General features: G+C 41.6%; 1 protein-coding gene across 2 annotated transcripts in view; it reads left to right on the top strand.

Annotated features, from left to right (window-relative positions):
• tbc1d19 (TBC1 domain family, member 19) overlaps positions 1 to 23,812 on the top strand; it is a 116,828-nt gene extending 93,016 nt beyond the window's left edge. Inside the window, exons 14-21 of one of the 2 annotated variants that reach the window (XM_055637905.1) lie at positions 2,287 to 2,371; positions 2,712 to 2,756; positions 3,116 to 3,148; positions 8,061 to 8,170; positions 13,018 to 13,109; positions 14,205 to 14,320; positions 20,003 to 20,073; positions 23,088 to 23,812. In XM_055637905.1, the coding sequence (XP_055493880.1) occupies positions 2,287 to 2,371; positions 2,712 to 2,756; positions 3,116 to 3,148; positions 8,061 to 8,170; positions 13,018 to 13,109; positions 14,205 to 14,320; positions 20,003 to 20,073; positions 23,088 to 23,162 (627 nt within the window). In that variant the 3' untranslated portion in view covers positions 23,163 to 23,812. The remainder of the gene's footprint in view (positions 1 to 2,286; positions 2,372 to 2,711; positions 2,757 to 3,115; positions 3,149 to 8,060; positions 8,171 to 13,017; positions 13,110 to 14,204; positions 14,321 to 20,002; positions 20,074 to 23,087) is intronic. The other variant, XM_055637913.1, reaches the window with a different exon arrangement.
• Positions 23,813 to 25,400: the final 1,588 nt, after the last annotated feature.

Here is a 25,400-nt window from a genome sequence, read left to right as displayed (position 1 = left end):
GTATCAATTTGCAGCTAGGGAAATGCTATGGGGAATCTTGCAGAAATAATATTCTAATTTAACTAATTTATTTTACATTTACTTTATATATGCTCTAAGTATATGTCCGGGGAGACCGTTCTCCTGTTGCCAGACGGGTTCGGGAACGACTGAATCTGATCCCGTCGGGCCCACGCCACCCCCCACTACCGCCGGGCCCACACCTTTCTTCCCCCCCCCCCCACCCCCCCCGCAACGGACCCACGCCACCGTTTTTCCGTCGCCTGGTGGGAGTGGGAACGACTGTCAGCGGCCGTAACCTCGACAACAGACGCCGCTGGCCTGGCCTTCGCCTCTCCCCCCCCCGGGCCCACGCTATCTTCCACCCACGTAACCCCCACTACCGCTGGGCCACGCCTTTCTTTCCCCCCCCCTGCCTTTTTTCTCTCGCACCCCTGCAGCAGACCTGCACCCCCGCGGACCCTCGCCTCTCGCCCCCCCCCCCCCCCGGCAGTGGACCCTCGCATCTCACCCCCCCCCCCCCCCAGTGGACCCTCGCATCTCGCCCCCCCCCCCCCCCCCCCCGGCAGTGGACCCTCGCATCTCGCCCCGCGGACTCTTGCATCTCCCCCCCCCCCCCCCCAACGCTGCATGGGGGGGGGGAAGGTGAAAGAGGGGGGAATGTGAGAGGGGGAGGGATGGGAAGGGGAGAGAGAGGGGAAGGACGGAAGGGGAGAGAGGTGGAGGGCAGAGGGAAAGGGGGATTATCTTTAGTGACATTGCAAAATTAAGGTAGGTTTTAGATCTATTATATTTTCTCCTCCATATGAATAATATTAAACAATATCAAATAATATCAAACAATTGGAACTCCTTTCTTTTCCTTGATAACAATACTGAGAAATGAGAGATATAAACGATGATGTAAAGACATATAGAAAGATATGCAAAAAAAGTAACAACTTTCCAGAAGTGTGCATCACAGTACATTATATATATATATATGCAATTGGGTCTTTGATAATTCAATTGTGTGACGCACAATAAATATTGCTCCTTAATAATAGAATTTCTAGGCCATCAACTTTTGAAATGAGTTCTCAGAGCAAGTTTTGAAAGTGCAGGTATGGGATGCATAGCTGGAGTATTTTGAGAGAATGAAATGTAAATGTTGTTGTAGTAGAGCAGCTTTGTCTTGGCTCCAAATTGAGAAAATTGTGTAAATGAAGAATACCGTTTAAGGGAGAATTATATCAGTAACGTGTCTATGTTTGGCTGCACAAAATGAATCTCTGCAACTCTGTTGCTTCACCTGTTGAAAGGCAGATTGTCTGTCTGCAGAATGTTTCTGCATAACAGATGGCTGTCCAGTTATTTGAAAGTTCAAAGGAACTCTCAACTTGGCTTCTGTGAATTATGTGATTTTCCATAATTTGCAGTAAAAAAAAAAACTGCATTCAGTGAGTGAGAAAAACACGCATTGAAGTCTTTCCCACTGTAAGCTACCAATTTCAAATTAATGTAGACATGGGACTGCGGACGCTAGAATCTGAAGCAAAAACAAACTGCAAAATGGATATGAAAGGCTGAGAGGGTTTAAGGGTTTAAGTTTAGATGGGCATGGGTCAATACACGGGCAGATGGGACTCGCTTAGATGGTGTTTCTTGGTCAGCATGAGCGAGTTGTGCTGAATGGCCTGCTTCCATGCTCTATACTTGAAGAATTCAGAAGTCAGGCAGCATCTGTGGAGGCAAGGGAATGGTCAATGTTTTGGGTTGGGACACTGCATCAGGACTGATAGTGTAGAAGGAAAATAGCTAGGGTAAAGGGGTGAGATGGGCTGATAGATGTTGGTTGGAACCAGGTGTGGTGTGGGATGATGGACAGATAAATCCAGGTGGGATAGGGAGAACAGAGACATAGGCTGTGAGGGGATATGTGGCTTTCCCTAACCTTGTCCACTCTCCTACCCACAACCTGGCTCCGTCTATTGCTTTTGCTTATCTGTTGCCTACTGTAGTCCACCAGCTTTTGGCTTTAAACTCCTTCCTCCCCCTCCCTCACTTACTCTATCTGCTCGCCACTCACCTGTTGCCACCTATCACATACTACCTCTCCCTCTCACCTCTTCATATTGACTTTCTTCAATCAACACTCTGTCCATGTGCAATATCTCGATCCAAAAAGTTGATCATCACTTTGCTTCCACAAATGTTGCTTGTCTGAATGATTTCCTCCAGCAGTTTTTTTTAACCTCAAATTCATGAAATCTTTAATAACATTTAAGCTTCCTTATTGATTCCTAGGTGCTGCTATGCTTTTCTCGAGATGCACTCGTTCTTGATCATTTCAACTACAGCAGTGCTTCACCTCCCAAGTCATATATCAAAGGTAAGAAAATCAAGTCATCGATTTCCACTGAAAATCTTAGCTAGACTTACTTCAATCATCTGTGTCATTTTATCTCATTGAGTAAATGATGGAAGAAAATTGCGTCACGTTTGACTTTCCAAACTTTAATTGTTAGCTTTGTACTAAAGTATTGTAACAATAAAATTAGAATCATTTAAGACTCAATTGTAATAAAGTTCTGCCACAGGCTTGGACAACGGTAGATTTAACATTGACTTGTTCATTAAGATTATGTCATTTCTAAACTAAAGCTGGGTTTTTTTGCAAATTAATTATATTTTCTATTCACACCTAGCATTTGTAACTTTTGTTTTGATAGGAAAAGTTGCATTAGAAGATTATGCTGTTGTGTACCCACCAAATGGTTAGTATGATGGAAGAACTTCCTTGATGAGCAGATGTGCTATTGATTACGATAGCTGGTTTTGGGAGTCTTTCCTTGATGTCTCACTTTTATGTGGGTATTAGTGTTGAGACATTCATCATTTGCATTGATGAGTAAATGCCTCACGAGGCCAATACCTCTTGCTTTAGGTTTTGGGTATATTTTGATTATGTTTCACAATGTTAAGTATATAATTTCTTGGATATCTAACTTAAAAATTACAAATTATGGCCAATATACCCATTCTGCTTAATAAATAATTTGACCATTAAAGAGACAATCATAAAATAAAAAATCATAATTTGTAATAATAATCTGAATATTCTTATGCCACACAGGAGTAGTTCCATTCCATGGATTTGCAATGTATGGTGAGTTATGTTATTCCACTTGAACATTGGATAGAAAGTAAATGTAGTATGTGATAGGCTTTTGGCACAGTGATTACTTACAGTGCGCAATATCCATGACTCCGTTTTTTGCCAAAATATGTTATGATCGGATTTTGCCATTTAAATTTCATTTTTATCAGCATTTTGTAATTTTGTTAAGGAGTCACCTATTTCACCAATCTATGCTATGAGGAGAGTGACAAGATTATCTCTCCATATTTAAAGGTTGTGAAATGGCAGCTTGTGCATCTCCTATGGTTATATGAGGAAAATGCTGTGAAAAGGAGTGTAGTTGGATAAATGGAATAACATACTGGGGAGTTACAAAGGGCCAACCCCTATGGAATGCTGTGAGGGACTGTAAAATATATTTGATTGTTGAATCTTATTGAAGGTGTTGAAAATGAGAGAATAATCAAAGAATGTGGAGGCTGGTGGGGTGGAAGGTGAGATCAAGGAGAATCATGTTCTTGTTACAGCTGGAAAAAGAGAAGGTGAGACCAGAAATGTGTGAAATATATACTGTTGAGAATACTATAGTAGAGGTAGTGCCATGGTTAAAAAATATGGAGGACCACTTGCAAACACTGGTGTGGAAATTCTTGTCATCAGAACAGGTGGTGATGGAGAAACTGGGAAAATGGAAGGGAGTTCTATAGAATACAGGTGAACTATAGTGTGATCAATAGAGCTGTGAATGTATTTGGCATTGTAATGTGTACTTGTAGCTAACCTATCTGCTGAAATAAAGAAAGGGAAATGAACAATGAGATGTAGATCACGAGGAAGGGAGAGGAGAGTGTAAATTGGCAACAAAAGTAATTACATTTTTGAGTTCCGCATGAATGCAGGAAGCAAAATCTGAAATATGCTAGAAATGAGGAGGGGGGGGGGAGCATAAGCGGGATTGAGCGGAGGACTGTTACACAGAGAGGCCCAGTTCCATATAACTCAGATTGGTCTGAAAATGAACCAGAATAGGTTGATGAGGTTGTTGTGTGATAAACATCTGTGGTTTTATAACTCAAGGTAGGGCAATAAAAGACCAAAAAGGCAGCATCTCTGATCAAGTTCTGGAAGTTGATATGATGCAAAGATAAAACTAGATGGGTCTGTTGACAATTAGACCAGTCCTTTAGTCCCATAGGAACAAGTGCCTAACCCTCTGCTCTTATAAAAATAGATCATTTTACATTTTCCGACTGCAGTCCCACTGATTTGTTTCTTGATTTGGTTCTTCAACAATAAGTGTAGAAAAAGTTGCAAGGCTGTTCATTGGGAGAATTTGGTTAAACCATAATTAGCTAGGAAGAGGGAGATATAGGAATGGCAGTAAAGGATAATATTGAATCAGACAGATAGATTTGGAGAGGAAATTTCAAAGCATGAGAGACTTTAGTGACTGGGTTGCGAATATAGGTGAAAGCTGTGGGGATAAAAGATTAGAATCAGAAATTGTGAGCTTTGAGGGTGAGATGTATGGTGGGAGCTGATGAATATTGTGGAAGCTGGGAACACCATCAGTTAATGCAAGGCCAGAGGTGATTGAGAAGCAAGACATGTTGGCAGAATCTCAGTTGAGTTTATGGAGATTGAAGACAATAACGTCAAAATATTGAAATCCAGTGAAAATGGAATTCCCATAGATTTTTGCAGCTAATTGACTAAAGGTATCAGGGTTAGCATTGAAGTTAGATGGTCATTAAAATGGAGATGGGCACTTGACTGAAAAAGACTGCACGATTATGAATACTTTGGTGGAGCTTGAAACGATTACTAGAGAGAGGTAACACATCTGGTGGGATCTAACTATAACAGTTGCAGTCTTTGGCAGCTTGGTTCAAGATAAATTGGGTATGTTTAAGGTTATATCTCGGGGTAATATTTTGGGAGGACACAAATGACAAGGAATGAAGAAATGACAAGGAAGTAAAGACTTTTCTTATTGGAAAAACACGATTGATGACCCAAGGAAAATTACTCAAAGGATTAATAGAGGTGCTGACGATAGATCTTTGAACACTTGAAGATTCTGAATGAAAAGCCATTGCCATTGCCATTGATTGGTGGTTCTCTGGAACTCTCTGCCACAGAGGAAAATTGAGGCCACTCATTGGATTAAGAGGGATAGAGGTGCTAAGGGGATCGATAGATCTTTGAAGCCATGACATATTGAAGCATTCTCGAAGGGAAAAGCCTACTCCTGCCTATTTCTTGTTTCCATTGATTGCAAACAAATAGTTAAGAGTGGAAATCAAGAGTTAGTCCCGTCCTGTCCAAAGACAAAGGGAAGGCATTGGTGGAGGGTGTTGTCAATGACATTGGAGGGACAAAGGGCAAGGAGAATGAGGATAGAAAATGTAACATGGTCCCTGTGTCAGAAATTTTTTGGGGTTGTGGAAATCTGAGAAATTCAGACAGCTGGAAGAAATAGAGGCACAGAACAGACGGCGTTAACATGGAAAATGTGTGAGAAACAATATAATAGTTAAAAAGATCAAGGATAAGTATTGTTTTTAAAAAAAATGATTTCAAAAGGCTATGGACCACAATTGATATATCATTTTTGCATTGGAGCTTGGCTCACTCAGTATGTTAAAAACCATATCATTAGTTAAGCTGCTGAATGTAAAGTTAAAGATTGAATCTGTGATTTGAAGAAATGGGAAATAAGGTTACCAAGAGCAAGATCGATTTTGTTGATGCAAACGTTATTAAAGATGTAGAGATGGTAGTATTTGTGGAAATAAACGTGCATTTTCTACATAAATCTGTGCCGCAGTAGAGAAATTGACCTAAAAATATCAAGAGTGGTGCCATCGTAATCATCAAGAAATTATTAGCAAATTAATGGCAAGTTCACGGAGCCTGTTATGCATGCATAAAATAACAACAATTTGGGCAAGTTCACAGTGTCTCATATATGCAGAAAGAAACAACTACTCTCGATAAATTACTGGATGATTTGCTCTGCTCTGCGTTCAGCCTTGCAAATGTAAAAAATATTGTTTTGCTGTGAGTCACCTGTTTGTGATAATCACAAGAATGCTTATTGGGTCAAATTGTTTGAAACTTGGTAAAGGTGTATTTTATAATCCTGATTTTACTGGAAATTGGAACGATGAAACTATGAGGTCACTCATTTAGTCTTAGACACTTGTAAAATTGTACTTATTGCTTCTTACTTATCCTTATTCTTTTAAAATGTAATATATTTAAAATGTCTTACCTAATTGGACACTAATTCAACGAAACTCCTTTCGTGTTGAATGACTGGAGTCTACCCTGGTTGTTACGGACCTCGTTATAACGGATTTCCGTTGTAGGGGACTGAAGATTCACACAGTAATCAGTCGCCACTGTCTTTTAAAGATCAGACTGCTCGTTACACTGAGGGCAATGAAATTGATAAGCAATTGCTTTGATCCACACGTGCAATGATGCAGGGCACCATTAGACAATAGACAATAGGTGCAGAGCCAGCACCGCCATTCACTGTGATCATGGCTGATCATCCACAATCAGTACCCCGTTCCTGCCTTCTCTCCATATCCCTTAACTCTGTTATCCCTAAGAGCTCTATCCAACTCTCTTGAAAGAATCCAGAGAACCAGCCTCCACCGCCCTCTGAGGCAGAGAATTTCACATACTCACAACTGTGAGTGTGTGAAAAGGTTTTTCCTCATCTCCGTTCTAAATGGCTTACCACTTATTCTTAAATTATGGTCCCTGGTTCTGGATTCCCTCAACATTGGGAACATGTTTCCTGCCTCTAGCGTGTCCAAACCCTTAATAATCTTATATGTTTCAATAAGATCCTCTGTCATCCTTCTAAATTCCAGAGTATACAAGCCCAGACGCTCCAATCTATCAACATATGACAGTCCCACCATCCCGGGAATTAACCTGGAGAACCAATGCTGCACTCCCTTAATAGCAATAATGTGAGACCACATCTGGAGTATTGTGTAAAGTTTTGGTCTTCTAATTTGAGGAAGGACATCCTTGCTATTGAGGGAGTGCAGCATAGGTTCACAAGGTTAATCCCCAGGATGGTTATAATTTAGCAGGTTAGGCAGCATCTCTGGAGAGCATAGTTAGATGACGTTTCGGGTCAAGATCTACGGCTGGATCGCACCGCGCACCTGACTACCATGAGGCTGAGACCCGCAGCGGCGCCAGGAGGCGCAACGCAACGTTCAGTGCCTCTCCGGACTGTCTTAGGCCGGGATCCATCAATACTGCCGCTGAGCAACACTGGCTCCTCAGCTGCTTCCAAGCCACACTTACCGGCCTTCACCGCCAACCCTTCCCTGCAGTTCATCGGCCGCGACCAATGACTCCGCCAGTCCTCGCCTCTTCCCTGGCTGCCAGCAGGCCGGGGCCTTCAACTCACCTGGATTCCAGGACCAATTCTAGACCAGAAGTCTGAAGAAAGGTCTAGAACTGGAACGTCACCTATCCATATTGTCCAGAGGTCCTACCTGACCTGTTAAGTTACTCCACCGTTTTGTGTCCTTTTGTCCATTCCCCTTCCAACCACATGCTGAGCACATGGCAATAGTAAAACTGTTCTATGTTAAAAAATAAATGCCTTTAAAAATGGTGGTTTAAATTTTGTACAATTTTGATCAGTTATGCAAATGAATGTGTGGGAGATTGAACCACAATATCGTTTGGTAATCGCCATAATTTCTTTGCAATTTGCATCTAGCCTACTATTTTTACTTGTTATTTCCATTTTTGTCTCTCCCATTACCGCAATTAGGGACACAGTTAAAGATTGTTGAGAGGCATGGTCACTAAAAAGTTTGATTTATATCTGCTCTGCAACATGGCATTTTAAATTGTATTGGAGTTATTAATTATTTAGACTTTGTATTACATGCAGTTGCTCCACTCTGTTTTCTCTACCACGAACCATCCAAACTGTACCAAGTTTTCCGTGAGATGTATGTGAGATTTTTCTTCAGGCTTCATAACATCTCATCTCATTCCTCGGTAAGTTCAGTCAATGCATGAAAATTAAAGGAGGGTATACTCATCCTTTCTGGGAATTTCCTTTCAATTAGTCAAGATGAATTATATGAAAACATATTTTATCTTTTTTTAATATATTTTCTTTAATGATTGTAGTGCCTATGTAACATTTTATTAGTAAACATCTTTATCCGATGATTAAGTAAAGTGAAATAGAGTGATTGAAGTGTCAAAACTGCAGGAAATTGACCTAACAGTGTATGTGTATGTGTGTGTGTATGCATATATACACACACTGAACTTTTTTCTTGGTTATTATATTGTTTACAGTGTACCATGTTTACATATTCTGTTGTGCTGCTGCACGTAAGAATTTCATTGTTCTATCTGGGACATATGACGATAAAACACTCTTGACTCTTAACGATGACATTGAGGCGTGAATGTGAAACATCCAATTTATACTTGTTTCTCAGTACCATTTTGAAACTTGCTGATCAACGTTAAATGAAAAGAAATGGGCAGCACCAGTCTGAAGAGAACTATGAGCCAATCTATCTTTCAGTTGCATTATTTTTCTTTATCTCAAATGCATTGTATATAAGTTGATGCTAAATATCCCTAAAGTCTATGTCACTTCTCTATTTTACATGAAATGTAAGCTCCCAAGTGGTTGTCAAAATTTACAGATCTTGATTAGTTTTGCAGGTGGGCTGAGGAATGATTGATGGAGTTTAATACCGAGAAGTGCGAGATGTTGCATTTTACGAAGTCTAACTAGGGCAGAACCTACACAGTGAATGGCAGGGTTCTGGGGAGTGTTGTAGAGCTGAGGGATCTAGGAGTGCAAGACATAGTCCCTCTAAGTGGCTTCACAGGTAGATTGGGTGGCCAAGAAGGCTTTTGACACATTGGCTATCATCAGTCGGAGTATTGAATATAGAAGTTGAGAGATCATGATACAGTTGTATAAAACATTGGTGAGGCCACATTTAGAGTATTGTGTTCAGTTCTTTTCACCTTTTATAGGGAAGACGTTGTTAAGCTGGAAAGGGTGCGGAGAAGATTTATGAGGATGTTGTAAGGACTCGAGGGCCTGAGCTATAGGGAGGGGTTGAGCAGGCTCGGACTTCATTCGTTGGAGCGCAGGAGCATGAGGAGTGATCTTATAGAGGTGGATAAGATCATGAGAGGAATCGAGAGGGTAAATGCATGGTGTATTTTACCTTGAATTGGGGAATTAAGAACCAGACGGCATAGATTAAGGTGAGAGATGAAACATTTAATAGGAACCTAAGGGTCAACTTTTTCACACAAAGGGTGGTAGGTATCATAATCATACTTTATTAGCCAAGTATGTTTTGCAAAATACGAGGAATTTGATTTGCCATAGTCACACCAATAAAAAGCAACAGAACACACAATACATTTTAACATAAACATCCACCACAGTGACTCCTCCACATTCCTCACTGTGATGGAAGACGAAAGTAAATTTCAATCCCTTTCTTTGTTCTCCCGCGATCGAGAGCCTTGAGCCTTCCGTTGTCGGGGCGATCTTGGCTCCAGGAGCCGGCGGTCGGGTCTCTCCGCTTCGGCGCGATCAAGCTCCCGCATCGGGGGGGGGATCTCAGCTCCCCCGCGCCGGGCGATCGGACCCCGGGTCAGGGCTAGTCGAAACCTCTTGCGATTTTGGAGCTTCCCAACATCGGTCTCTACCAGAAACTGCAAGCTCCTCGATGTTGAAATCTGCAGGCCGCGGTTGGAGTGTCGATCCCAGGCAAGGGATCGCAGGCTCTGATGGTAAGTCCACGGCCCCGCGGTGGGGCTCATAGTCAGTCAAGCAAGCCGCCAGCTCCATGATGTTAGGCCGCAGAGCGACCGGAGATACGATCCAGAAAACAATCGCATCTCCGGCAAGGTAAGAGATTGAAAAAAAGTTTCCCCTGCCCGATCCCCATCCCCCACATAAAACAAACCAGAGAACATTAACACAAACTTTTTAAAAACAAACTAAAAAAACCCGAAAAAGACGAAAAGACAGACAGACCATTGGCGAAGCTGCCATCGCTGACGGCGCCACCCAGTGGAATATGGAACGAGCTGCCGGAGGAGGTAGTTGAGGCAGGTACCATCACAATGTTTAAAAAACATTTGGACAGGTACATGGGTAGGATTGGTTTAGAGTGATATGGGCCAAATGCAGGCAAGGGGACTCATGTAGATGGGGCAAGTTGGGCCGAAGGGTATGACTCCATGAAGCTGGTCAAGCATGACCTACTCCTTTTGCAACCATGATCATTGTCAGTCTAATCTGGTCACATACCATTTCATTCATAAACTTTCACTATCTAAATTTAACATTTTATCATTAAACTTGGCACAGTGGAAGTTTGTTGCCATATTCTGCTTTACTCCATTCGGATTCATGGAAACACAGACAGTATGTCCAATTGTGATTTTTTTTTTCTAGATTTCATAGGATCACAGCGAGGGCTTCAAATTTGGCATGTATTTTTGAGCATGGAGTCAGTTTACACACATATCTGAGTAACATCTAACTTCTTTATTGCCACTCTCAATGACTACTTTAATTTTGGCGGACTACCAATCAACATGAAATTAGATGAGTCATAAATTGTGGCAAATTTAACATTGGTAGAATTAAACATTAATTTTACCATAAACAACTGTAAACACTGCTCCCTTTGCGTTGATTTCAATGTTCCCCCTAGACACTGACACAGATTATATTTGACTGTTCAGAACTGGTCAGTTTTGACAGGCCTTCACAGCCAACTGTAGGTGAGACCTTGAAACTGGCACCTATACCTGGCAACGTATATAGACTCAGTGGGCTGTTTCTGTGCATTCTGTACTTAATCAGAGAATATACGTGTATGGCAATCTTGCAAAAAAGTAATTTCACCATACCTTGGTACATGTGATAATAAAGAACCATCAGAATCAGAATCATACTTTATTCGCCAAGTATGTTTTGCAACATACGAGGAATTTCATTAGCCAGGTGAGTCATACAATTAAAAGCAACAGGTCACTCAAAAAACACATTTTAACATGAACATCCACCACAGTGACTCCTAAACATTCCTCACTGTGATGACTGAAGTCTCTTCCTTTTGATCTTCCTCGGCCGTGGGCCTCGAGCCCCCGTTGACGGGATGATCTTGAGTCCCGTAGCCGGCGGCGTTCAGGCCCTCCGTGTCGAGGCGACCAAGCTCCCGCATCGGGAGGATGTCGGCTCTCCTGCACCAGGCGATCGAACCTCGCGTTGGGGCTGGTCGAACCTTCCGCGACATTGGACACTGCGAGCCCTTGATAGTGATTCCACGGTGGGAGTGATCCCAGGCAAGGGATCAGCGTTGTTAAGTCCTCGCCCCGCGGTGGGGCTCACAACAGTCCGAGGAGGCTTCCAGCTCCATCCATGGAAGGCCGCAGAGCCCGGAGAATGTGATCCGAAAATTAATCACATCTCCGGGAAGGTCCCCTACAAACAAACCGAAGAACATGAAAACAAACTTTTAACGCACTAAAAAATAACAAAAGAAAGAAAAAAACAGCCGGGCAGCCATCGACCCATTCCTGTATTTGAAAATCCACACTGGCTTCCTGCCTCTGATATATTATTATTAATATGGCCTCCAAATTCCTTCTTCTCACAACTCTAGCCTTGAAATTGATCTGACATTAAAAGTCCCTTAGTGTTTTTGTATGTCCATGCCAAGATCTATTTTGTTCATGGGACCCATGGCAATAAAATATTGATCGACTTTTGCAAAGAAAAGAAAATGCAGCAAATGTGGAACTGGAACCTAGTAGTTGGGATTAACAGTAGAGAAGGAAGCAGTAGAGGTCAGACTCTGATTGTGGTTTAGGAGTTGAGAAGGGCAGTATCTAGGATTAAGATGACAAAAGATTAGAGCCTTGGTGGGGGATGGAGTACTGCCTGGAGTTAAGAGCTAGTAGGTTTCGGTAATGGGTGGGTGGGTGAGGCGGGGCTGGATGAAAGGAGAGAAGGACCACAGCAAAGAGAGCCTAATGGGCCTGTCCCACTTACACGACTTTTTCGGCGACTGCTGGCACCAGTCATAGGATGTTACAGGTAGCCAAAAATGTTCAACATGTTGAAAATCCAGCGACAACCAGAACAAGGTACGACTCTTTGGGCGACTACTCACGACCATACAGGCTTCACCCCTCAACATGTCGCCAGTGTGTCTCCTGTATGGGCGTGAGTAGTCTCCTCAGTCGTCCAAAGAGTCGTAGCACCTTTCTGGTCACCGGTGAATTTGAATGACCTATGACGGGTGCCAGTAGTCACCGAAAAAGTCGCGTAAGTCCAATAGGAGGATAAGAGATTGAGTGTTGTTTGGAGACTGGGTTGCAACAATGTCTGGAGAGTGATTATGCCCTCAGAGATCAGATATGTTACAAAAAGTAAAGGAGTCGAGTTCCCTGAACTGGGACCTGCCCCAGGAGGCCTTAATCAAACTAACTTGTGTTCACTTCCACATTATCAATTATGATTATTTAAGCATCTTTGGTGATTGTATGTTTGAGAGTGTGTTTTGTACTTTTGAAGGTAATATATAATTGCAAACTGTAACTAAATATAAGCTTGTGTTCCACAAATTACTGTCAACACTAATTTAGTTGAGCGGCCTATTAATTTGGTTGTTGGCTATTAGAAATAAATTTTTGAGAACTGGCTCACTTTTGAAATATCCATGAGATAATAGACAAATCAATCAATCAAATGCAGTTTTTAATTTTGTCTGAAAGAAACATTAGTTTTTATCACAACACTTCTGGGTTTTATAAAATCACTGTTAATTTTGTATTCTTAGGGAATTGTATCACTTTGTCTGGTGTTTGAGACGCTCGTTCAGACATACCTTCCTCAACTCTTTTATCATTTACGTGAAATTGGTGCACAACCGTAAGTATTAATGCCTTGTGCTGAAAGGTATTTGGGGGAAATCATTCTGAGTTTATTACATTTATTCTGAGCATAAACGTATTCATTCATTCATTCATTCACTTAATACTTTTAAGAGCCTTTACTGACAAAAATAGAGCTTTAACCTCACTGATTTACCATGTCCAAACTGGACTATTTCTTTGGGTCCCCTTTATGCCTTTAGGCCAAAGTTGTTTGGTATAACCTTTAAGGAAGAACAATTATATTATTTGGCTAAATGGCATTTTTTAAGTCAGGGGAGAGTGATGAAGTCTCTGAACAAATGTAGATGGGGCAGTAATCTTGGAAAAAGTGAAGACTTGCAGATTGTTTTAGAACAATGTTGGTAGGGAGGAGAGAATGTTTGAAAGTATGTAACAGCCCCCTTGGCCATCCAAATGACAATTAAATGGATGATATTTTTGGCTTGCAGCTTTTGCCAAACCATGTCAAAAACATTCAAAAACTAAATGCTTCAGGCCTACCACTGATTAATACTCTGGTTGAAGCCTTTACTTATTTGCACGTTTATTTATCTGGAAAATTCTGGTGCAAAAATATTTGGTTTGATGTGTTTACATATTCAGTCCAATTCCCTCCCAGTTCTTTTCTCGAATGTATTGACTCACTGCGCAGCATCTGTGGATATTCCATTATATTTAGATATTAGATATTGAGATCTCTGTAAATATTGTCTACTTTTCACCTCTTTCATGTTATTTGGCTTCTGAATTTCCAGTATTGTCCTTTGCTTAAAGTCATGCGTACACAAGATAACCATGAGTACAGGTACCCCAGGTGACTTGCTTTTTGTGCATCTCTGGGACTTTACTGTTCTGCATGAAATGCAGTTAAAATTGCCGAACCACTCAAGAGCTTTATTCATCAAATGTTGGACAAATGTAGAGATGTTTTTATGTATCCTGTTTTGCTAACTTGAACCTTATTAAATATTGCAAAATAAGTAGAATCAGAACAATATCTCCTGATTTTTATTTTTTTTAATTTTGTCCTGTTAGGAGGCCAGTTCCTCGACATAACCCTTGTATTCAATGTTTTACTCTTTTTTTACAGACTTCGGATATCATTTAAATGGATGGTTCGTGCATTCTCAGGATATCTAGCAACCGATCAACTTTTGTTTCTTTGGGATAGGATTTTGGGATATAACTCGCTGGAAATTCTTGCTGGTATGAGTATTCCTTTTGCAATCTGACATAGACTTCCTGTTGAACTTGCCTTCCGTCAGTTCTATTTATAGGTTTCTGTCAACAGAGGGAGTTACAGTGCCCTCCATAATGTTTAGAACAAAGACCCATCATTTATTTATTTGCCTCTGTACTCCACAATTTGAGATTTGTAATAGAAAAAATCACGTGGTTAAAGTGCACATTGTCAGATTGTAATAAAGGCCATTTTTATACATTTTGGTTTCACCATATAGAAATTATAGCAGTGTTTATAAACAGTCCCCCCATTTTAGGACACCATTATGTTTGGGACACAGCAATGTCATGTAAATTAAATTAGTCATGTTAAGTATTTTGTTGCATATCCTTTGCATGCAATGACTGCTTGAAGTCTGCGATTCGTGGACATCACCAGTTGCTGGGTGTGTTCTCTGGTGATGCTCTGCCAGGCCTGTATTACAGCCATCTTTAGCTTATGCTTGCTTTGGGGGCTAGTCCCTTTCAGTTCTCTCTTCAGCATATAAAAGCCATGCACAATTTGGTTCAGATCGGGTGATTGTCTTGGCCACTCAAGAATTGACCATTTTTTTAGCTTTGAAAAACTCCTTTGTTGCTTTAGCAGTATGTTTGGGATCATTGTCTTGCTGTAGAATGAACCGCAGGCCAATGAGTTTTGAGGCATTTGTTTAAACTTGAGCAGATAGGATGTGTCTATACATTTCAGAATCCATTATGCTACTACCATCAGCAGTTGTATCATCAATGAAGATAAGTGAGCCAGTAGCTTCAGCAGCCATACATGCCCAGGCAATAACGCCCCCACCACCGTGTTTCATAGATTGTATTGTATTGTATTGTATTGTATATCTTTATTGTCATTTCCTGAGTATTCGCATACCCAGAGGAAACAAAAAAACGTTGCTCAACCAGTGTCCATTCAGTGTGCATGAAAAATAAATAGAAATAAAAAAAATACATGTATCATGAACAAATTTAACACTCTACTAAACATTCAACAGGCGTTCCGACCGGCAGCGGCACAACAGTGGCTCTGCTGCAGTGTGGGGGTTTGTGCGCGATACTTGGCAGGGGGCAAAGTCCATTTAGCAGTCTTATAGCCTGTGGGAAGAAGCTGAGGAGCATCCTGCTGGTTTTGCAGCTAATGCTCCTGTACCTCTTCCCAGATGGCAGGATGGAGAAAATGTCATGCGATGGGTGGTAAGGGTCTTTGATGATGGAGATGGCTCTGCTGATACATCTCTTCCTGTATATGTCCAGCAGGAAAGGGAGTGGAGCACCAATAATCCTGCTGGCGGGCTTCACTATCCTGTCTAGTTGGTGCCGTTCGTACGCCTTGCAGCTCCCGAACCAGGAAGTGATGCCGTAGGTCAATGTGCTCTCGACAGTCCCCCTATAAAAAGTCCGTAGGTGTGTAGTGGGGAGGCCTGCTTTACGTAGTCTTCGGAGAGGATGAAGTCGCTGCTGGGCTCTTTTGACCAGAGCTGTGGTGTTGGCCGTGGACGTCAGGTCATCAGACAGATGTAGTCCTAGGAACTTCATGCTGCTGACCCTTTCCACATCAGCTCCGTCGATGTGCAGAGGTGTATGGTGATGTTTCCCCGCCCTCCTGAAGTCAACCACCATCTCCTTAGTTTTTCCCACGTTAAGAATGAGGTTGTGGGATTTGCACCAACCTGTGAGCAGCTCCACCTCCATCCTGTACGCCGATTCATCATTGTCACTGATGAGACCCACCACTGTTGTGTCATCAGCGAACTTGTTGATGAAGTTGTTGTTGAGTCTAGCAGCACAGTCGTGTGTAAGCAGACTAAACAGCAGGGGGCTTAGGACACAGCCTTGGGGTGAGCCAGTGCTCACGGCTATGGTTTTTGATGTCCTACTGCCCACCCTGACTGTCTGCTGCCGTTGCGACAGAAAGTTCAGGACCCAGTTGCATGTGCCAGTATCAACCCCCAATAGCTCCAACTTCTCCACCAGCTGCTGCGGAATGATTGTATTGAAAGCTGAGCTGAAGTCTATGAAGAGGATCCTGGCATAGGTATTTTTCCGATCGAGATGTGACAATACGAGGTTCAGTGTTATTGAGACTGCCTCCTCTGTGGATCGGTTGGCTCTGTAGGCGAACTGCAGTGGGTCTAGGTCGGCAGGTAGACTATTTTTGATGTGCTGCATAACTAGTCGCTCAAAACACTTCATTACAATGGGTGTTAGGGCCACTGGTCGAAAGTCATTATGGCAGGCTGGGTTTGGTTTCTTCGGGACAGGGACGATGGTGGCACTCTTAAGACAGTTGGGCACTACTGCCTGGCTGAGTGAGATGTTAAAAATGTCTGTGAAGACATCTTTCAGTTGCTCGGCACAGTCTCTTAGAACGCATCCAGGAATGTTGTCCGGCCCTGCAGCTTTGCGTGGATTGACGCTGGCAAAGGCCTTTTTAACTCCGGCTGCGGACAGCCTGAGCGACTGGTCACTGGGAGATGGCAGTAGTGCACGTGTCTGGGTGCTGTTTTTAACCTCAAACCGTGCGTAGAACTCGTTCAGTTCATCTGGTAGGGAGGGGTTGTTTTGGCATATCCGCAGCGGGGGGGGCTTGTAGTCAGTGATGGTACGAAATCCCTGCCACAAGCGACGTGTGTCTTTGTCATTTGCGAAGTGGCTATTGAGTTTTTGTCCGTACAGCCTCTTCGCTTCCCTGATCCCCCGGGATCAGAGATGAGGTGGTATGCTTTGGATCTTGGGCAGTTCCTTCTCTCCTCCATACTTTGCTCTTGCCATCACTCTGATATAAGTTAATCTTCGTCTCATCTGTCCACAAGACATTTTTCCAGAACTGTGGTTGCTCTTTTAAGTACTTCTTGGCAAATGGTAACCTGGCCATCCTATTTTTGCAGTGGTTTGCATTTTGCAGTGTAGCCACTGTATTTTTGCTCATGAGGTCTTCTGCAGCCAGTGATCATTGACAAATCTACACCTGATTCCTGAGGAGTGTTTCTGATCTGTCGGACAGGTGTTTGGGGATTTGGGGATAAATAAATGATATGTCTTTGTCCCAAACATTATGGAGGGCACTGTAAGTGGGTTAGTTACACGGATCATTGCTGCATACTACAACTCTATGATTATAACGTGTGTTAGCTAGATTAATGGTGCTTGATTAATGAATGGAAAAAAATTATTCCATCTCTTGGAGTCTGGCACCCTGGCCACTCCCTCTTCCATCAGGCAAAATGTATGGAAGTGTGAAAACGCCCACCACCCGATTCAGGGGCAGTTTCTTCCTATCTTTTATCAGGAAACTGAATCTTCCTACCAGATCCAGAGAGCAGTGCTAACTACTATCTACCTCTTTGATGACCCTCGGACTATCCTTGATCAGACTTTGCTGGCTTTACCTTGCACCAAACGCATGTATCTATACACTGTAAATGGATCGATTGTAATTTGCTGATGATACAAAGGCAGGTTCGTTAGCAAGTTGTCAGGATGACAAAAAAAGTATAGAGGTAGGTTTTGTTTGTGGGCCAGAAGTTGGCAGATAGAATATAATATGGGAAAATGTGAGGTTATCCACTTCAATCGTGTAGCAGCAGATTTTTATATTGTTCAAGAGATTACTCCCTCTAGCCACTAAATGGACTACATGGTTAACGGAAATGTCTTTATACGCATGCGAGCTCACCGTCAAAGACCTTCAGAGCTTCTTCACAGACAAAGCTTCTAAAACAGTCTTTTGATGCGTACATTCTTTATTGGTGATGAAAAACAATAAGATACATCCAAACTTCTTCCAACTCGTTACTATAATCTTCATCAAACCAGCTTATCGCTTTAAACGTTAGAAAACTCCTCGTGTCTCCGTTACACTTTGCATGGTCAAAGGGTAAACCTCCCTCATGCTGGTCCAAAACTAAACTAAAAACTAAGCTTCTGAGCAAGAAATTTAGCTCCAAACACACCCTAAAATACGTCATAAATCCCACCCACAATATAACGGGCAGTCTAAAATTTAAAGATGCATGCCATAATTAATTGCTATTGAGGGAGTACAGCGTAGGTTTACAAGGTTAATTCCCGGGATGGCGGGACTGTCATGCTGAGAGAATGGAGCAGCTGGGCTTGTACACTCTGGAGTTTAGAAGGATGAGAGGGGATCTCATTGAAACATATAAGATTGTTAAGGGCTTGGACACGCTAGAGGCAGGAAACATTTTCCCGATGTTGGGGGAGTCCAGAACCAGGGGCCACAGTTTAAGAATAAGGAGTAAGCCATTTAGAACTGAGACGAGTAAACACTTTTTCTCACAGAGAGTGGTGAGTCTGTGGAATTCTCTGCCTCAGAGGACAGTGGTGGCAGGTTCTCTGGATGCTTTCAAGAGAGCTAGATAGGGCTCTTAAAAATAGCAGAGTCAGGGGATATGGGGAGAAGGCAGGAACAGGGTACTGATTGAGGATGATCAACCATGATCACATTGAATGGCAGTGCTGGCTCGAAGGGCCAAATGGCCTACTCCTGCACCTATTGTCTATTGTCGACCAGCGATTCTCGTACACTAACACGATCCTAGACACTAGAGACAATTTACAATTTTTACTGAAGCCAATTCATCGTCTTTGGAATGTGAGAGGAAACCGGAGCTCCCAAAGAAAACGCATTCAGTCATTGGGAAAACGTACAAACTCCGTTAAGGCAGCACCCGTAGTCAGGATCAAACTCAGGTCTCTGGCACTGTAAGGCAACAAATCTACCGCTGCGCCACCGTGCCGCCCTAATGTCTGCACATGCTTTTTTAAATTCCCTGGTAGCTCTGAATATTTTGAAAAATGTTCACAAAATTAGATCTTTTGGGTTTCCAATTAAATTTCCACACTAAATCTTTAAGGAATAGTACTATTCCTTGCCTTGCTAAACATTTTTATTTCTCCCTTTTAAAGTTGGCAAACTTGCTCATTTTACCACCTTGAAGAAGAAACTTTAATTAAAAACTGAAAATTAACAAATACAGATGCTGTAAATATGAAACCCAAACTGTAAACAGTAGACCAGGCAACATCGGTTGAAAGAGAAATTGAATTCATGTTTCCGGTAGAAGGCCCTTTAAAAGAAAAAATATTTCAGTATAAAGCAATGTGTTCTTCCTGTGCCAATGGTTACTTTGTTTTGGCTTGTTGCATCCTGTCATGCCTTAACAAGCAACTTGTGTACTTTCACAAGACAGACTTTATGATCATGAACTGCTCTGTTCCTTGCAATCAATATCCTGGAGGACAATTTTGACATTTATGAAACAAAGTACCTTGACAGATATAGTGGCCACGGCAACACGATTTTTAACATTGATAAAGTCATTGGAAAAAAAAAATCTGAATGTGAAACAGGAAATCATGCTTTATACTTGTATGAACGTCACTCACAAAATGTCAATCTGAAGCAGACAGTAATTGAGCAGCTCCGAACTTTTGATAATTTTCTGACTTGATTTCTTCATTGTTCTGCATTCATGAAAATACTTGGAAGTGTTTTGGTAATTGTGTGATTGGTTAAATTCAAGGAAAAGTAACTATATCAGTATTAATACTACCCAGAAACTTTGATTTAAACATTTTAAGGTACTACCTTGGAGAAATATCATCAATGTTTTAACATAATTTATTTCATTTCAGTGCTGGCAGCTGCTGTATTTGCTTACAGAGCAGAAAACTTAATGGAAGCAACATCACTGGCTGCAGCTGAAGTAAGGTGTTTTAAGGTCATTTTGGGGCCACGATCCATTTGGGTGTATTTCAGTGATGTACATCCCTTTTGAGGGAGGATCAGATTTACAGTAAAACGACCTCTCGGGGCCATTCTTGAGAAACGGGTTTTATTTAATTGTACATCACCCGATACTAATATTTCAGAATCAGATTTTATTCACCAAGTATGTTTTGCAACATACGAGAAATTTCACTTACCAGGTGAGTCATACAATTAAAAGCAGCACTCAAAAACACATTTTAACATGAACATCCACCACAGTGACTCCTACGCATTCCTCACTGTGATGGAAGGCGAAATAAAGTTCAAGGCCTTCTTTTGTTCTTCCTCGGTCGTGGGCCTCGAGCCCTCTGTTGACGGGACGGTCTTGACTCCCGTAGCCGGTGGCGTTCGGGCCCTCCGCGTCGAGGCGTTCAGCTCCCGCATCGGGGGGATGTCAGCTCCTCCATGCCGGGCGATCAAACCTCACGTCGAGGCTAGTCGAACCTTCTGCAGCGTTGGAGCTCCCGACTAGCCTCTCCCGAGACTGCGAGCCCTTGATGGTAAGTCCACAGGCCGCGGTGGGAGCGATCCCAGGCAAGGTATCCACTCCGATGTTAAGTCCACGCCCCGTGGTGGGGCTCACGACAGTCCGAGGCGGCTACCAGCTCCAGCGATGGTAGGCCGCAGAGCCCGGAGAATGTGATCCGAAAATTGATCACATCTCCGGGAAGGTAAGAACTTGAAAAAAATGTTTCCCCCAATCCCCCCATCCACATAAAACAAACCAAAGTACATTAAAACAAACTCTTAACAGATGCTAAAAATAACAAAAGAGGATAAAACGAATGGACTGCCGGCAGGGCTGGCCATCTCCCCGGCGCCCCTGGTGGTCTTTTTCATTCTTGTATGAAGACATTGTTCTTATTGACCTGCTCAGAGTCCTCTTTGGTGTTCCACCAGGACTATGCCCCAGAGTTACACATTTACAAACATGTACCCACTAACACACTTTCCATTTAATGGTGACAAATCAATCTGGATAAGGGTCCGAAGTATTACTCTGATCTGCCTGCATGTGGTCTGATCTCTCCATATCTGCCTGCATGTGGTCTAAATCTCTCAATTCCCTGCCTGTTCATGCATCTGTCCAAACACCTCTTAAATGTTGCTACCTTATTTGCTGCACCACTTCTCAGCAATTCCAAATATCCATTAAACTTTCCTCTCATTTGGAAGCAAAAGTAGCATTTAAGAGATCAAGAACTGCAGATGCTGGAAGATCGAAGGTACACAAAATTGCTGGAGAAACTCAGCGGGTTCAGCAGCATCTATGGAGCGAAGGAAATTGGCGACGTTTCGGGCCGAAACCCTTCTTCAGACTGATGGGGGGTGGGGGGGGGGGGGGAGAAGGAATGAAAAGGGGAGGAGGAGGAGCCCGAGGGCGGGCGGATGGGAGGGTGGGAGGAGACAGCTAGAGGGTTAAGGAAGAAGAGGAGACAGCAAGGGCTAGCAAAATTGGGAGAATTCAATGTTAATGCATCTGCAGTTCCTTCTTGATCTCTTAAATGCTACTTTTGCTTCCAAATGAGAGGAAAGTTTAATGGATATTTGGAATTGCTGAGAAGTGGTGCAGCAAATAAGGTAGCAACATTTAAGAGGTGTTTGGACAGATGCATGAACAGAATCTCCCAATTTTGCTAGCCCTTGCTGTCTCCTCCCCTTCCTTAACCCTCTAGCTGTCTCCTCCCCGCCCTTGGGCCCCTCCTCCTCCCCCTTTCCTTCCCTCCCCCCCCCCCCCCCCCCCCCCCCAACCCCCATCAGTCTGAAGAAGGGTTTCGGCCCGAAACGTCGCCTATTTCCTTTGCTCCATAGATGCTGCTGAACCCGCTGAGTTTCTCCAGCAATTTTGTGTACCTAGCATTTAAGATACTTTTTTGGATAGGCATATGGATATTGCAGGGAATGGAGCAATATAGATTATATGCAGGCAGTTAAGATATGGTCTTGGCATCATGTTTGGCACAGGTGTTGTAGGTTGTTTGGACTTTCAGACTATTCAGACTTTGGTTCTGCCGTTGCTGTTAACCAAAGCAGTTTTCCCGAATTTTTATTGTCAATCACGATTTTCAGCTGGATAAAGCAGGGTTCAGCACCTGAGTAATGCAAGGTTGAAAGCCCAGGTGAAGTCAGAGGTGCGGGTGTCAAAGTATGTAATTTTATGGCACTAACTTTCATTTAGGAATTTTGAAATTATTAGATTTTTTATATCTAGTAGTGAAATTTGAGTAGAGAGATTCTGCAGTTGTATAGGGCTCTGGTAAGACCACATCTGGAGTATTGCGTACAGTTTTGGTCTCCTAATTTGAAGAAGGACATCCTTGTGATTGAGGCAGTGCAGCCAGCAAAGGTTCACGAGATTGATCCCTGGGATTGAAAAGACTAGGCTTGTATTCACTGGAGTTTAGAAGGATGAGGGGGTATCTTATAGAAACATTTAAAATTATAAAAGGACTGGACAAGCTAGATGCAGGAAAAATGTTCCCAATGTTGGGCGTGTTCAGAACCGGAGGCCACAGTCTTAGAATAAAGGGGAGGCCATTTAAGAGGTGAGAAAAAACTTCTTCACCCAGAGAGTTGTGAATTTGTGGAATTTCCTGCCACAGAGGGCAGTGGAGGCCAAATCACTGGATGGATTTAAGAGAGAGTTAGATAGAGCTCTAGGCACTAGTGAGATCAAGGGATATGGGGAGAAGGCAGGCATGGGTTATTGATAGGAGACGATCAGCCATGATCACAATGAATGGCAGTGCTGGTTCGAAGGGCCGAATGGCCTCCTGCACCTATTTTCTATGTTTCTATTAATTCTTTTTTTTTTAAATCTCAAAATTTAGTATAAGTCCATGAAACCAATACAAGCATCCATTTGCCGTTTATTTGATTCCTGAGCATACCGTTTGCAGCACGGAGTTCATTTATATTTAATCAGGATATTTTGTGTTCTTATTGCAGGCTATACTTGCTGATCTTTCCACGCTACAGGTCATGCCTCTTCTACAGCTTTTCCTGTTTGCTACTTCTAATTAAACTGTATTGTTTGAAATGGATGAAAATGTATATAGTCACCTTGCCAATTCTGTATCACACCTTAACAGTATGATGGCAAGCCAATGGGGGTGCCTGCATGAGAAAGTGAAATAAAAATGTACACATAGATGACAGAGTACTTTTATTTAAGTTTATGTAAACATTAATAATAAAGCTATTTATGAACTTTACGAGTGACAAAAAAAATACTTGTGTAGAATTGAGAATATCATAATTCCTTATAAAAAACACTGTTAAAGATCATTTTTCTGTTTTTAATGATTTCTACTGTAAAATCATAGATCGAAATGAATGTGTTACATCAGTTGTTCGTGTATAGTCGGCGAAGTCCTCCCATGTTAGTTATCATCTGTATCAAACATTCTTGCTATTTGGTTCATTCTATAATTTACCTTAACACATTACTGAAAATGTCTTAAAATCTAATTTTAAATTCTAATTTTTCATAATATGAATACAATTCTAATAATTTCATTTTTTGGAGTAGACCTTGTACTTACTATAAATGTGGCTTGATCAAAACTATTTGAATGTAAAGAAAATAGCTGTAATGTCTTTAAAACTGAATTCCATAATTAAAAATGATTTGTTTGAAAATCAATGCTGTAAGAATAAAACTTATTTCGCTGGAAAATACAAACAGCCTTTACATTATCTGTTTCAGTTATTTTCATTATATTTACCTGGTTGCTCATATTAATATATTAACCATGTGCATCACGTTTTGTGAATAGGCTGTATGTGGTTAGGAGTCATTGTGCTGGTGGAGACAATTGCTACATATTGTTTCTTTGAGAAGAAGCCACACAACGTGGAAACTTTGTGCCAACCAAGAAACACCCATTGTAGAGTAAACCTATGGTCCTTAGAAGTCTGACATTTAAGGCCTAAATGTGTGCTTAAATGTAGTGATTGTATTTGACTCCAGCACTACTTTGGGAAAAGTTAATGTAGCAATGTTACAAAATTTTGAGATTTAAAAAATCAAGTCTGCAATTTATCCCATCAGATAAAGCATAACAATAAGTTTAATTTGACACCAAATTCACTTTCATATCTCAAGTATTAAAAAAGTTATGACCATTGTCATACTCGGAAATTAGCATCTTGTTCCCTATTGATTTTCAATGGACATTACAAAAAAGCTGTGATCTTGGATAGTCAAACGCCCATTTCTTAAGGAAAGATTAACATTTTTAAATAGCCTAAGTGTCCAAAGATTATTCACAAATAATTCACAATATAACATGATTTTTATATCTAATTTACATTAATTTATAGGCCAAATGGAAGGAATTTAGTGTTCAATTGCTGTAAATAAATGCCCATTTAAATCGGCTTTCTAGTGGGTTCATGTGGAACGCGCTGGTTTAGAACGTTGACATAGCGCTGGATTAGTGCCCTCAAATGCCGAGAAAAATACTGCGGGATATAAAAAGCCCAAAATGAACTATTCGTTATAGGTAACTTGATATTCAGGGTTATATATATGCCCCATTTAATGTAAAAATAAGGTACATACCTTTAATTGTTTGCTTTATAAAACCCTGGGGCTGCGTGAGAGGTTGCGAAATCAGAGAGTAATTTTAAAACTATTATAACTATATTATCGAGGCCTATAAAACTAATAATACCTTTTGCGACCGGGTCTTGCAGCGATTTTTCGTTAATGATTTACTAGGCTGAACATGTGCGATTAGTACAGCCTAGTAAAAATCGCGTTTTAAACCCGCCCCTTCCAAACAGCGCCAAAATCGCCGACATGGCTGAGGGCAGATTCCCAATGACGATTCAGGTAGGTTTTGTAACATACCTAGTTAATGGTGTTCAATTATCATATGTTCCAACAACGGAATGATGAAATTCTTTCTTGCAACAGAATAACATGCCTGTAACACAATACTCATAGAAAATAAATAACCAAGAAATAAATAAATTAGTAAACTAATTACTAAAGCAAAAAAATAAATAAATTTACTGTACGTCGTGATTGACAATAAAAATTCGGGAAAACTGCTTTGGTTAACAGCAACGGCAGAACCAAAGTCTGAATAGTCTGAAAGTCCAAACAGCTTACAACACCTGTGCCAAACATGATGCCAAGACCAAATCTTAACTGCCTGCATATAATCTATATTGCTCCATTCCCTGCAATATCCATATGCCTATCCAAAAAAGTCTCTTAAATGCTACTTTTGCTTCAAAATGAGAGGAAAG

This window comes from Leucoraja erinacea, chromosome 1, assembly GCF_028641065.1.
Source record: "Leucoraja erinacea ecotype New England chromosome 1, Leri_hhj_1, whole genome shotgun sequence".
NCBI classification, from domain to species: domain Eukaryota; kingdom Metazoa; phylum Chordata; class Chondrichthyes; order Rajiformes; family Rajidae; genus Leucoraja; species Leucoraja erinaceus.
The sequence above is the reverse complement of the archived record's forward strand: the minus strand, read 5'-3'. Positions and strand labels throughout refer to the sequence as shown.